The sequence below is a fragment of the Eremomyces bilateralis genome, assembly GCF_010015585.1.
Source record: "Eremomyces bilateralis CBS 781.70 unplaced genomic scaffold P152scaffold_20, whole genome shotgun sequence".
Lineage (NCBI taxonomy): Eukaryota > Fungi > Ascomycota > Dothideomycetes > Eremomycetales > Eremomycetaceae > Eremomyces > Eremomyces bilateralis.
The window spans coordinates 197,383-210,824 of NW_022985086.1; the positions used below are offsets into that span (position 1 = coordinate 197,383).

The following is a 13,442-nucleotide window of genomic DNA, read 5'->3' on the forward strand; positions in this document are numbered from 1 at the left end:
CGGTTTTAGTATCGCCATATTCAAGGTTTATTACGTGACGGGCCGGGATTGCCATACCAACTGATATCATAGTTTTACTGGCATTTGTTGTTGAGGTTTCAAACATCAAGCCGTTGTCTCCTAGCAGCCCTAGGAGCCGTTGGCATGTTCAGGAAGTCGATTCGTATACAAAAATAGCTCAGAAAGAGACTAAGGAATGGAGACATTGGATATCGACGACGTGTGAGTCTCGATGACCGTTTAACTTCCTAATTAAGCTGTTACGCGGTTAGACAGGTGCCTTCCTTGTTCTGATCCATAGGCGCAAGTTGTCCAACCACCAGTCATCGCAGAGCTCTCCCATCCAACCAGCCTCGAAGCACCGATCGCAAGCACTTGCTGTCATGGCTAGCACCTCCCCTGGCCCATCGTGGCTTGCAACCCCCAATTCCTAGGTGCCCGAGGCAAGACACCGGAGAGCAGAGCAGGACTCGAAGTTTAGCACGTGGCATACCCTTCATCGCACACCTGTGTCTATCCGTTCCCCGCCCCGGCTTCTCCTCACTGTCATCGTCCACCGTCACCGTCACCTTAGTGCTGGCACCTGGTCGATGCCGAGAGCACACCCACACCGCCCGTCGGAGGTCCGTCGTTGGCGTCCTTTCGCTGTCTAGCTGCCCCGCATTGTCTCGGAGTGGTGGAAAGAACTGGTTGATAGGATATGGCTGATATCGTTTGCTTAATCGTGACACCTTGCAACGAAGAATTTGCCAACGGGAGTTCAGGATGAAAATCCTTGGTCAGCCAGCAAGAGGCATCTCCTACCTGTTTGGGCAGAATACGTCATGCCCAACGGTTACTCCTCGACAACATAGCAAGTGATTTTAAAACCGCCACCGTTCATGCTAACATGCCCTTCCGTTCACTGCTTAGCTGGAAGCTGTAAAAAGTCACAGTCAAGAGCGGGCCTCTACGCGGATGCATGGCTCTCAGTAGGCAAGATCTCCGCCATCCGTGGTTGTATCACGAAATCGTCGTAGATTAATTTCTTCGTGGAGGGCCTCTCTTCCGGCATCCAGCATAAGATTTTTCGCATGAACTGTATGAAAAGGGCCCGATCCTCGCCATCAAGAGACTGTACGCGAGTTTTGAAAGATTGGTCGGGAATGGGAATGGATCCTTTCCAGTTCCCTGTAATGAGGTCAGCGAGTTTCTACATATTCCACTTCCCCATGTGGAGGGTTCGCATATCCGGGCGATACCTTGATCGTCCTAATACGTCCGGAACGTTTCGCTTCGCCTGAGGAATTCTAAGGATGGAGGGCCCATGAGGGAAACTACCTCCACGAGATGCTGTTCCTCGTTTACTATTCCGTCCTCCGTGGCAACGAAGAGATGGCTGACTTCGAGAAGGTCCAACGCCCAGATCGGACAGAGTCTGCTCATGTCTGGTGCTGTGAATGTGCACTCATCAGCGCCCCAACGGCCACATGTCACTTTGCTGTCCCAAGGTATTTCTAAAACCATTTCCGGAGCACGATGGATATCAGGCATGGCGTTACCCTTATATATTTGATGGCCGGGTCTAGCTCGTCAAAATCGCAAAGTACTGGCTCGCTCCCGACATGGAAGGGCATTTATGGTGACAGGTAGATGGTACGATCGCTGAGAATCGTCCTAGCCACAGGCTGTTCCGCTTCGCCCTACTCCGTCTGGGAGATTATCGACTCATCGCCGATAGATTGGAGGATGTTATTTGGTGAAATGCCGGTATGAACGACGCCACATTTGTGTAGATAATCCACAGTAACGAGTAGGGGTTGAAAGCCGGATTGGAAAGCATCTATTGGAAACTTCTACTAGGGAATGACTTGACAAGTGCCCTCCAGCTCATCCCAAGTGGTTCATAGAGGAGGCAGACGTGGTTGCCATTTGGACCGGTGATTTCAAAGTATTCTAGTACGACCCGCACCCTTTTTCTCCCCACCTGTAGACGGGGGTAATTAGATGTTCAGGTAAAGGGAGACAAATCTCTTAATAGTGGATCTTTGCTCTTTTGTCCGAAAACAATCCTTGAGCGTCAGATATTGATCGCAGCTATTGATGAATTAGGAGAAAAATATGCAGAAGAATCATCGCCTCGTGAAGACACTTGCCGAAGACCACGACATAACCAAAGGGTTGAGTTCACGCCGAACCCAAGTTTGCGGACGACCTGATATCTGGACTTCAACACTTCGCCGATATAGACGGGATGATAGTCCTCGAGGTTCCTAGAGGGAACATTCTCTTCTTCAAATTTTTCTCGGGGGTTCAGTTGCACGAACCCTGAAGAGATAGATCTTCTTAGCAGAGAAGGAGGAGACATTTCGTTCGAAGCGCGGGCATATATCAGGGGTAAAGATGGTGGAATTCGACGGGAAAGATACAGTCGGGAGGTAGACAAATATGGCTTGTACCTCTTCAAGGGAAATCAAAACCCTCGTCTTGCTATCCTACAGGTTGGAGATACGAAAAGAGGGTGTCGGGTTGCGAATTTCTCGCGCGTTCAACGTGGAAGTTATTTCCAAGTTGACATCATCGTCAACTGCGGCAGCGATTGATTCGGGACAACCTGCGATCAAACCGCCATCCTGCTCCCACCAAACTTCACTGCTACCCGCATTTTAAAATCATCACCTTGCTGAATCTGAAATTCGGAATATGCAATCGTCTTCTAGAAGAGCGCCGCCGGCATATATAATACTGTATACCGACTTGCTACTATCACCTCTTGCACTAAACCAAAATTCCTATATCCCTCAGGAGGGCTGGGAATGTATTCCGTATCCCGTGCCACAATCGATAGTTAATCCTAGTCACTATGTACTGTATTGTCCTGACGCTCATCAACGAGCTCATGCAGGAGCAAAAGAACTCTGAGGCATATGACCTTGAATATATTGTTCCAGCGCAGCTGCTCCGAGAGCCTTAGTATCTCGATCCAGAGTCTGGTTTCAATCGATAGTGCTAGCGTTTCAATATAATTCTCTCTAAAGTCTACGCTTCTATTATCAAGTTCAACACTCAGTCGAGGATGATTTTATACCACTCTTGAAACAATGTTGCGATTTACTATGGCCCTAGCTATGAGGTATATTCGTATCTCAGCCGAAGAATTGGAGAAAGGTGCAAGGTTGACTTGTGCGAGCCCGGTCATGAAGACTAGTGCGTCACTCGGAAGGAGGTAGAGTATGAGATTCGGAGCGTATTGTATAGAGCACGAATACAAAGCAGTTTCCAGTCGTCCAGTGTAAATCTAAATCCAATATGTTCTCCTGTCCTTCGTTACCTACGTTCCAGGCTAATTCGGAATGACTAACTAATAAACCTTAATCTAACTAGACATTAGGGTCGCCGAATACACTGGAAAAGGGACTAGATTTGCTTCCACGTATGGCCACGAATACGGGACATGGGTTGAATCCTATTCACGAGCTGGAAGGCCGTTTGCTGAATGAATTGGGCGATTCGGAATAAGCAAATTCCACCGATGCGGAATCATCGACGGTTGCAGGATCATCCATTGCCATAGAGTCGTAGCCTACGGTATTTGCATACGGCGCAAGACGCGACCCTCAGAAAACGTCTGATACGGAGTTGGATGAGCAGGCTAAGGACAAATCTTGGAAAAGGAACGTGGATATTTCCTGAGGATGAGAAATGAGGAGATCGGGGCGCGAATACGACATTCTAGGATGCTAAGAGCCGGTACGCGAAGGGGCGTGAAGTGGTTCATGGAATTGTCTGGGGAATGAGTGTGATGGTCCTGGCGTATATCTGCAGGGAATACTCTTCATCGTTACCTTCTTTTCGCCTTATGCCATCTCTCTTTTAATACAGAAGTGCGGTTTCCGCTCTCGTTAAGTCGGTCGGAAGATATCACTCCAAGTGTTCGTAGGCTGGGGGGTGGATGTCAAGGGCGAAATGCCACCACTTTTCTCCATCGCGGATGGCCTAGAATCCCAAATCAGTGATGTATGTAGTTCTAATATCACGCCTATCCAGGTGGAATCCAGACAGCCAACATATCCACAACCCTATCCAACGCCCAATGATGCAGGTGACTTCCGATTTCAATCAGCGTGACGGAGCATCCGTGAGTATGTGCAGATTTCGCCTGCGATGAGTATAGACCAAAGCCCCGCAATGTCCAGAGATACGCAACTTTTGAATCCAAGCGCTTTTGTCCCCCCGGGGCGAGCGGCCGGTGGATGGTCGCTAAGAATGGCTCTTGCCAGTTACTGGCCGACGAAACGCAGTGTCCCGGTGAACGATGAAAACGTGTATTCGTGAATCCGATCCTGCCTTCTTGATGTCACCTACTCTTGTCCCCCGTGAGCTCTTGTTGATTTCGGCGCTCTTCTCTACAGCCGCAGCTCGCAGCGTAATGCTGAGAAGTCTTCCGGTGCCGGGAGATAGACTTTCCAGTATCCATCTCCCTCTGGGTCGGATGGCATCGTGAGCGGAGGCGATGGAGACGGATGATGGACAAGTGGCCAGCCTTCGAGGGCAAGCCTTATTCACCTCTCCGTGGCTACTTGTATGCTATCTATCAGTGGGTCGGTTGGGAAGTTGAAGGTTGCTTGATTGATGAAGATGGAGGTGGTTGGCAGATCACGTGACTACTCTAAGACTTTGACGAACTGAGGATGACAACAGGATTGAACGATAAGGGAGCATTATGTATTGCGAATGATAGAAAACTAAGTAAGGGCTTAAGGAGGTACATGAGGTAACGGCAGCAGGATTTTCAAGGGCTGGAAGGATGCTTCAAGGCGATCCATTCTCCCGGTCCCCCTCCATGTTCCGTCGTGGCTCGACCGTTCAAGGAGCTACATGCTGTGATTGCAGATCGATGATTCATAATGATTTGACGAGAGAATCCACCAGTGATTATAGCATGATTTGCTAGATAGTTAATAGATGACTGGACGGAGAATACGAAATGTGAATTAGGTTTAGAGTTAAGAATCGATGACTCCGTCAAAGTCATAGTGCAGTGCAGTCAGTACAAAGCCCAGAAGTGGCGCAGTTCCGAATTTGCTGCTCCGCCGAAATCTCCAACGGAAATCGCCCCACCTGCAACAACCTCACGGCAAAGAAATTCAGATATAGATACCCATCCGACTACCCTTCGATATCCGTCGATAATCTCAAACAATCGTACATACTCCACCGCCTTTCGAATATCCTCTTCCCCCATCTACCATACCAGCAAATCCTCTTAAAGCATAAAAGCCACCGCACATACCCATCATGGCTGTCCGCGCACAATTCGAGAACTCGAATGAGTATGACCACTACCCCTCCTTCGCACCTTCATGGCGCCATCAAGCTAATCGCATGTCTACAGAGTCGGTGTCTTCGCGACACTTACCAATTCCTACGCCATCGTAGCCCAAGGCGCTTCCGAGAACTTCTACAGGTACGTCCACTGAATCTTCCCCGCATCCCCCCTCCGCCGCCGGCCGCACAATGCCATATCCCCCGACCCTAACCCCCCACCCCGAATCCTTGATCACCCCAAACTAACCCCCTCCCAGCATCTTCGAATCCGAACTGCAAGATGTCATCCCCATCTGCCACGCCACTATCGCCGGCACCCGCATCGTCGGCCGCCTGACCACGGGCAACCGCAAAGGCCTCCTCGTCCCCACCAGCACCACCGACCAAGAGCTCGCGCACCTCCGCAACTCCCTCCCCGACTCCGTCTCCATCCAACGCCTTGAAGAGCGTCTCTCCGCCCTCGGCAACGTCATCTGCGCGAACGACCACGTGGCGCTCGTGCATCCGGACCTGGAGCGGGAGACGGAGGAGCTGATCGCGGATGTGCTGGGAGTGGAGGTGTTCAGGCAGACAGTGGCCGATCATGTGTTGACCGGGAGTTATATGGCGTTGAGTAATCAGGGGGGTTTGGTGCATCCGAAGACGAGCGTGCAGGATCAGGATGAGTTGAGTAGTTTGTTGCAGGTGCCGTTGGTGGCGGGAAGTGTGAATCGGGGAAGTCCGGTAGTGGGCGCGGGGATTGTGGTGAATGATTGGATGGCAGTGACTGGTGAGTTGTCCTTTCCTTCTTGTTTGCTTGATTAAATGATGTCGGTACTGATTATTTTGTATAGGCCTCGACACCACCGCCACCGAGCTCTCCGTCATTGAGAGCGTCTTCAGATTAGGTGAGGGCGCAGGCCCCGGCGACATCAACACGACGAACAAGGAGACGATGGTCGAGTCGTTCTACTAAACCATCCTCACCAAAATGTAGCGTTCTCTCACTATTTCACGATCTGAGTCGAGATGTCACGAGTTGAGCAAAAACCGCGAACTCCGGACTTTTTACATGGTGGATGAGCATGGCGTTGGGTTGTGGGGTCTATAAATGTCATCGATTGAAAACGGATCGGACGAGTGGCCATGGTAGCTTGGCAGTTAACTAGCCTCGGTGGCCATGAAAAACATCCCGCGAAATCAACAACGATAATGCATACAGAATTCGCCTCCGTGGATGAATGGTGTTTGATTTCATTGAAATTGGTGTGGTGGCTCGTCACTGATCTATAAGGCGATCATGGCGACGAACGACGTTCGCAAATTGATCTTCCCGAATAATCGAAAGTCCGAGCGATTGTCCATCCCCGTCCCTTTGTTACCCTCTGGAGCCTCTCCACCCTTGCTTCATCATTTATCAATTATCACCCGTATCACCCTCACTTGGGTGCGCTGCTGCTGCGCCATCGGACAGATTAATGACAATTACTTCATTAAGCGTGATAAGGGAACCGTGATTTCAGGGAGGTAATAGGGAGGTGGGTTATCAAATCGAAGGTTCGGCTAAGACTATTCGGAAGAGAAGGATTCATGTGTGCGGGGAATAGTAATTTTGGGGGGTGCGTGCGAGCATGGTTCTCGGAGACGGAGGGTGGAGTGTTGTGGTTTAACAAACTCACTGCTCCGCATCGTCATCGGGTTGATCGAACAGGAAGTTCGCGGCCAGCTCCTCGTTCTTATCACAGGCGAAGTAGGCCTGGATGACGAGATCTCGCGAGAATCCAAGACGGCACAACTACATCAAACATTAGCACACTCTCACTTCTTCTTTTAATTTTATTTATAGGAAATCAACTCACCCTCTCAATCGCCTCCCTCTCTTCCTCCGTCACCGAAATCGCCTGCGCCCCCGGCGGCAACGGCGCATCCTCATCGTTATCCTCCGCCAACATCTGCAGGAACTCATCCGGCTGCGTCGCGATCAGCTGCGCCAGCTGCGGGTTACCTGCCCCCAGCTGCTGCAGGATCGGCTCGAGCATCTGCGGCTGCTGCTGCACCACCTGCCGCAGCTGCTGGAACTGCGGGTTGTTGCGCAGGAACTCCAGGCTCCCAGCCGGGACGCCGGTGGCGGCACCTGTGCCGGTTGTCGCCGCGCCTCCGGTTCGGGCAGCCCCGCCGGAGCCACCTCGGTTGCCGGCGGCGGCGGCGGCTTCGAAGAGGTTGACGGGCTCATCACCAGTGGCGGGGGCGGCGGCGGCGGCGGGTTGTTGGGGTTGGGTTGGAACTGGAGCTTGCGGGGCAGCTTGGCCGGGGGAGGAAGCGGGGGGTTGGTCGTCCGTGGTTTCAGGGATGCCCTAGGTATCTGTCAGAATCCATGCAGGAAAAATGTAATAGGCAGACATACAGTAAGCAGATACTCAACCGCGCGATCCGGGTTGTTGAATGCGGCCCTCAGTGCACGCTCGATGTCTCCGCGCTGGAATCCCATGCTCTCCATGTTGGAGATGGCGGCTTGTCGCTCGGCCCCGATGGCGAGGGCGGAGGGATCGTTGAACTGTCGCGGTTCCGATGAGGCGGTTTGAGGTGCGGGAGATGGGGTTCCTGGGGCGACTGCAGCGGCTGTTGACGATGAGACTGGAGCGGCGGGGACAGCGGGTGTGGAGGCGGTTGCAGGAGCAGGAGTCGCGGGAGCAGCCTTGCTTGATGAGGCAGCTGTGGCTTTTGGCTGGGAATGAATTAGATATGACGGCAATATAAAGAGGATGATTACGAATATACCTTGGAGACCATGCAGACGATGAACCCCTTCTCCTCGATGTTATAGGACTCCACGGTTTTGTCGTCTTGGAGAATCTTGCCTGCAGTACGTTAGTCGTGATATGGCACAATAGGCTTCAGACCACCCACCCGAATAGATCAGCTTCTGTCCAGAAGCTTCCCATCCGTGCTCGGCAGCTATCTTCGCCTTGACATTTCCGATGGTCTCAGTTGGCTCGGCTTCGATGACGAACCTCTGCTGCTTCAGATCTTTGAAGGTGAGCTTCATCTTGGCAGATCGATGTGGGGGTAGTTGTGGAAGATGGTGTTTGATTGTTCGGGGGATATTGGGGACAGTGTGTGGCACTGCTTCTGAGCGGCAGTGGGATTTGATTCTTGGGATCGAAATGATAGATATGGACAGAGAAGGGTGAAGTTGAGAGAGGGTTGGGCAGGTAGATGGAGCCGTGAGGTGGTGGAGGATGGATTTGGTGGCGGGCGATGTCTTTGGCTTTCCCTGGACCCACTTTCAAATGTCAATCATTCGTGTGTGCAGCTGCCTTGAAATCACGTTTTTGACGCCTTGACGCCTTGGAGCCTTGCTCGGAGGCTCCACGACCCTGACCAGTGGTTCGTGCATAGTATAGAGTATGTATCTCGAATAGTCGAATCACGAATGACGAATGAGATGACGAATTGACATTCCGTGGACTTCACTCAATCACATCTTCCTGTCTGACACTATGGCACGCAATACCAACAATATCGCGGGAATCAATCTGGTGTATGCCTCATCAGAGTGGATTTTATCACTTGGATATGTTCCTTTTATGTTTGATGCTAGTGCCTTGTGGTCCTCATAGACTTCCCGTAGTCATCCGCAATCATCGAGGTTTGGTTCGTCAAGATCACTCCATGCAATTCTATTCTAGTCACGCAAAATCAAATATGAAGAAGAGAATCGTAATGCTAGTCGATGTCGTCCTTATACATCTCTTTATTTATTTTTGAAGAAACAATCATGCCGTTCAGTGCTAGTTGACTATCCATGACCTCAGAATACCCAATTAGTGAGTAACTCCAAGTCGCTTCTCGTTGTCCAGCAAGGTCCTCACCATGTCAACTATAGACTTCTTCAGATCAATCCAGTCGATTCCCAGCTCTTTCTGGGCCGGACTCGAATCGACCTTATACCACAGATCAATCTCATCCTTCCCCGACCCCGGCTTCCCCACTGGAACCCTCCCCTCCAGCTCCGGAAACTCCTCCAATATCGCATCCACAGCATCCTGATAATTCCATTTCCCTCCCGTCACGAGATACCGCTTTCCCCCCACTCCCGGCCTCACCAACCCCTGTATGCTCGCCTTCGCGATATTCCTCACGTCCACCCACGCCCCGAAATCCGTACCCGGCACCTCCTTCAACGTCCCGTTAATCAACCTGTAAATCGCCCCTGTACTCTCATTCAGCCTTCCCAAATCCTCAATCTCATCCAATCGCGGCCCAAAAATCCACGCCGGACACGTTGTCACCAACTCGAAATGTGGCTTCCGCTCCGCAACGAAGTCCCACCCCGCCTTCTCCGCCAGCGTCTTGCTCGCCCCGTACCCGTTTAGCGCGTCCCCCGTCCGCGCCGTCTCGTACGTCGACGGGTTCCAGTCTGCCGACGTGTACGTATACCCCGGCCGGCTCCCGGCCTCGAGGTTCAGCGCGGCTGCGAACGACGAGATAATGACGACGCGCGCGCAGGTCGGCGTGGCGGCCGCGGCCTCCAGGATTTCCAACGTGCCGTTGATAGCGGGCTTGAGGAGGTCATTTTCAATGCTCTCGACTTTGAGGACGAAGGGGCTGGCGGAGTGGATGATGCCGACGACGCCCTCTGCGGCGGCGGTGAAGGCGCCGGGGGCGGTCAGGTCGGGGACTATGGCGATGGTGAGGGGGGAGGTGGGGGAAGCGGGTTGGGCGAGGGTGGTGCGCAGTTTGGGGATGGAGGAGGGGGAGCGGACGGTGGCGCGTACGTGGTGGCCAGCGTGGAGGAGTTGGGAGACGATGTGGGCGCCGAGGAAGCCCGTGGCGCCGGTGACGAGGATGGGGTGGGCGGCAGAGGATTGGAGGAGTGTAGACATTTTGGCTGGTGGGATCGGGTTGGTTTGGTTTTTGATAGAAGATCGTATATATGTAAAGATTCAAATTCGAGTGACTTGATTGCTGGTCAATCCTGTCCTGATGGTTGATCGAGGCACCTATTTGTACTCTCCAGTGCCATCCCAAACCAACTTCATTATCTCCATTACCTCCATGATACCATTTTCCCTTTGAAATTCCGTCATAGAACCACTTCCAATCCCACCCCGATCTAGAGGAATTTATTCAGCTGTCCATCCGTTGACAACACTAAGTTCGACCCGCAGCAACCCTAGGGCTGCACATGCTGGATGCCATTAGTCAACTCGGCGTCTTCCTAACTCGCTCCAAATTGCCCTCCTCACCCAACACCCACCATTCTTCTCTCTCTATTTAGCACCTAAACCACCACATTCTTTCCGGAATCCCAAGTACAAGACCTTCATCCATAAAACATGACCTGGTTACTAAGCTCGTTTTGTGCAGACATACGCAAAGATCAACGTCGGCGCATGGGCTTATCGCTGAGCGTTATATCCGTTATATCCTAAACCCCGACTACCATTTGCCAAATCTGTCCATCGCGTCGTTTGTAAGCCTCACATCCTAAACCTTGACTACCATTTGCCAAAACTCTCCATCGCGTCGTTTGTAACTCACTTATCTGCCCTCCCAAGTCCCAACAAACTCACCCGGTAACCAAGCAACTAGAATCCTCCACTCCATACATTAAGCGCTATTGCCGCCCACCTTCGAAACCCAACAACCTCCCTTCCGAACCTCCTCACCATGCCCACTACAACTACCACAGCCCCCTCCCACCCCCCGCCCACCGCCAACCCCTCCCGCCGCCTCCAAAAACCCCACGCCGCCACCCAACTCCTCTCCCGCACCCTCCACCCCACCCACACCTACCTCCACCTCCGCCTCCTCACCCCTCTCACCACCATCCCCTCCCCCACCGCCCCTGACATCGACCCCCTCACAATCCGCACCCACCTTACCTCCGCGCTACGCCATGCGCACGGGCTGGCGGGGACGGCGATCGCGCTGGACGTGCTGAAGGTAAAGGGGGAGGAGGTGTGGGTGAGGTGTCCGGCGGAGGAGGGGAGGAGCGTGGTGGTGGGGTTGGGGGGGTGGGAGGGGTCGGAGGGGAAGATGAAGGTGGGGTGGAGGGTTGTGGGGTGGGATGGGTGGGCAGGGAGGAGAGGAAGGGGAGATGGGAGGGGGTTGTTTTTGTGAGAGGAGAGGGGGACACACGGCGTTTGGCACGGGTTAGAACAGAGGTCACGCATGAAAGAGTTGGATTTCGAAAATTCTGGATTCGCTGGTAGTTGGACGAGACGCTAACGGGCGAGAACTCATGTACCTACAATGATCCATACGTATACAGTCTAACTATGTGTGTGTGGTCCCATATCGCCTCCATCTCCCCAGCGCCAACGAGAGAAAGTACTGGTGCACTGGACTCTATCATCCAGGTCCTGCATCAACCGATTTGTTTTGTTGCTACTTTTGATTTTCGAAAAGAAATGTAGTAGAGCCGCAAACCACTTCCTGCAAAAGGAACGCCCCAAACACATTCCGAACGGTTTCGGTCCGTGACCAGACGCCGGAAGTTACTTATATTACCGTCACCTGGTTTCCGCGTATATCTTGCCCGGGAATCCACGTCTGCTCCGCCTTCGTCCCCGGCGGTAACCACTGCGGCGCCGTCTCCCCTCTCGTCCTCCCATGCTGCATGCGATCATCATCCCGCTTCCCCTCCCACCGATGCCCATTCGCCGCCGGCGGACTCCCGGACTCCCCCGGATTCTCCACGAGCGGCAACAGCGGTTCAGCCTGGGGCTGAAACATCTTGGCGCGACGGTCGGCGCGGGCGGCGTCGCTAGTGCGATCGTAGAGGTAGAGGCCGAGGAAGGTGAGGAAGATGCCAAAGCCCTGGGTGTTGGAGAAGGAGTTCCGGAACCAGAGGATGGCGAAGGTGACAACGCAGACGCGCTTCATGAGGGAGGCGACGCTGTAGGTGACGGGGGAGACGAGGGAGAGGAGGATGAAGGCGACGATGCTTTGGATGAAGTGGAAGGTGCCGTTGAAAATGTACTCGAGGGTGAGTGCGCCGTGGTCGAGGGCGCCGGGGCGGTCGGAGAGGCGGATGGAGGAGGTGGTGAGGAGGTCTCGGAGGATGGTGATGCCGTCGGACCAGAGCCAGAGGGGGAAGGTGAAGAAGAAGGCGATGCCCATGGAGTAGGCGAGGAGGTTGAGGCGGTCGGGCTTTTTGGAGGAGGGGCGGGAGTCGGGGGTGGATTCGGAGAGGGCGGCTTCGGTGAAGAGGCGCTTGGAAAAGATGTTTTGGGTGACGAAGAGGAGGGTGCTGGAGACGGCGGAGACGAGGCCGAGGAGGTTGCTGCTGAAGTTGGCGGAGCAGGCGAGGATGACGCCTATGGTGAGCGGGATGAGGGAGAGGTAGGTTGGGGTGCTGTATTTCACGTTGAGGAGGGAGCGGGATGCGATGACGGTGAAGAGCGGGGACAGGCCCTTGATGGTGTGCACCAGCGAGACAGGGAGCCGTGTCGTCGCGTCGGAGGTCAGGATGTGGCCACCGATTTGGAAAACGGTGAGTGGAAGGGTGGCCCGGATGAGATCTCGGTTTGGAGGTTGAACGCCGTTCTTGAGCACCGGCACCACACGGGCTACGGCAGGAAATCGTATTGCTACCCAGCCCAGTACAACGCACCATGTAGGGACGATACCGAATTGGATGATGGTGAGGGTCATGGGTTTCGGGAACGTCGTGAGAATGGCTTTCGAGCTGGTATTCGAGATCACCGAGGCCGCATACCAGATACCGCAAAGCACCTATTCATCGTCAACCGATTGCCATCTTCCGGTTCTCGGGTGCTACATACCACTAGCTTCGGCGAAATCGGCGCCTTCAATGCATCTGCGATCTCATGTGCATTGGCGCTCACGCTCGCCCTCCTCGTCCTTATCGTCCGAATCGCCTCGCTCAAGCTCTTCTGCCGCGAATGTCTCGGCCCTGGCATTGGAGCTCCATTGCTCGCGGGCCATCGTGGTCCGCTACTTCTCCGAGCCTGCCACCGGTCGCCTCCGGCATGACCATTCCCAAAGCTCCCTGTGCGTGCAGGAGACTGCGATTTTCGGCCGCTGTAGAGGGAGTCTTGTTCCGGCGGGTCGAAGGCTGGGAACTTGGATAAGGTGGATGGACCAGGGCTGCTCGGAACTGCGGTCATGTCATCCCCTGCGTTGGT

General features: G+C 53.5%; 6 protein-coding genes across 6 annotated transcripts; 2 read left to right on the plus strand and 4 right to left on the minus strand.

The window, feature by feature from the left end:
* Positions 1-1,251: 1,251 nt before the first annotated feature.
* P152DRAFT_468035 (uncharacterized protein) lies at positions 1,252-2,347 on the minus strand (the record flags this gene model as incomplete). The annotated part of the gene is made up of 4 exons (XM_033680806.1): positions 1,252-1,564; positions 1,687-1,832; positions 1,901-1,966; positions 2,132-2,347. The coding sequence occupies 4 exons, from the start codon at positions 2,345-2,347 to the stop codon at positions 1,252-1,254; spliced, it is 741 nt and encodes a 246-aa protein (XP_033531710.1).
* Positions 2,348-4,964: 2,617 nt separating this feature from the next.
* P152DRAFT_421683 (eukaryotic translation initiation factor 6) lies at positions 4,965-6,269 on the plus strand. The gene is made up of 4 exons (XM_033677171.1): positions 4,965-5,312; positions 5,375-5,446; positions 5,565-6,076; positions 6,141-6,269. The coding sequence occupies exons 1-4, from the start codon at positions 5,278-5,280 to the stop codon at positions 6,260-6,262; spliced, it is 741 nt and encodes a 246-aa protein (XP_033531711.1). The 5' UTR covers positions 4,965-5,277; the 3' UTR covers positions 6,263-6,269.
* A 692-nt stretch (positions 6,270-6,961) lies between these two features.
* On the minus strand, positions 6,962-8,332 carry P152DRAFT_451455 (UV excision repair protein Rad23; the record flags this gene model as incomplete). Its single annotated transcript, XM_033678230.1, has 5 exons — positions 6,962-7,081; positions 7,146-7,640; positions 7,691-8,011; positions 8,065-8,144; positions 8,194-8,332. The coding sequence occupies 5 exons, from the start codon at positions 8,330-8,332 to the stop codon at positions 6,962-6,964; spliced, it is 1,155 nt and encodes a 384-aa protein (XP_033531712.1).
* Positions 8,333-9,082: 750 nt separating this feature from the next.
* Positions 9,083-10,585, minus strand: P152DRAFT_139322 (NAD(P)-binding protein). The gene has a single exon (XM_033673835.1). The coding sequence runs from the start codon at positions 10,170-10,172 to the stop codon at positions 9,111-9,113; it is 1,062 nt and encodes a 353-aa protein (XP_033531713.1). The 5' UTR covers positions 10,173-10,585; the 3' UTR covers positions 9,083-9,110.
* A 374-nt stretch (positions 10,586-10,959) lies between these two features.
* On the plus strand, positions 10,960-11,704 carry P152DRAFT_493349 (uncharacterized protein; the record flags this gene model as incomplete). Its single annotated transcript, XM_033682196.1, has 1 exon — positions 10,960-11,704. One exon carries the CDS (start codon positions 10,960-10,962, stop codon positions 11,410-11,412), a length of 453 nt encoding a protein of 150 aa, XP_033531714.1. The 3' UTR covers positions 11,413-11,704.
* Positions 11,705-11,793: 89 nt separating this feature from the next.
* Positions 11,794-13,424, minus strand: P152DRAFT_402068 (TPT-domain-containing protein; the record flags this gene model as incomplete). Its single annotated transcript, XM_033676637.1, has 2 exons — positions 11,794-13,029; positions 13,080-13,424. 2 exons carry the CDS (start codon positions 13,422-13,424, stop codon positions 11,794-11,796), a joined length of 1,581 nt encoding a protein of 526 aa, XP_033531715.1.
* Positions 13,425-13,442: the final 18 nt, after the last annotated feature.

Coding starts and splice junctions, on each gene's coding strand:
- P152DRAFT_421683 (XM_033677171.1), top strand. CDS start 5,278: ATGGCTGTCCGCGCACAATTCGAGAACTCGAATGA. Junction 5,313..5,374: donor CAATTCGAGAACTCGAATGA/GTATGACCACTA, acceptor GCATGTCTACAG/AGTCGGTGTCTTCGCGACAC. Junction 6,077..6,140: donor TGATTGGATGGCAGTGACTG/GTGAGTTGTCCT, acceptor TATTTTGTATAG/GCCTCGACACCACCGCCACC.
- P152DRAFT_139322 (XM_033673835.1), bottom strand. CDS start 10,172: ATGTCTACACTCCTCCAATCCTCTGCCGCCCACCCCATCCTCGTCACC.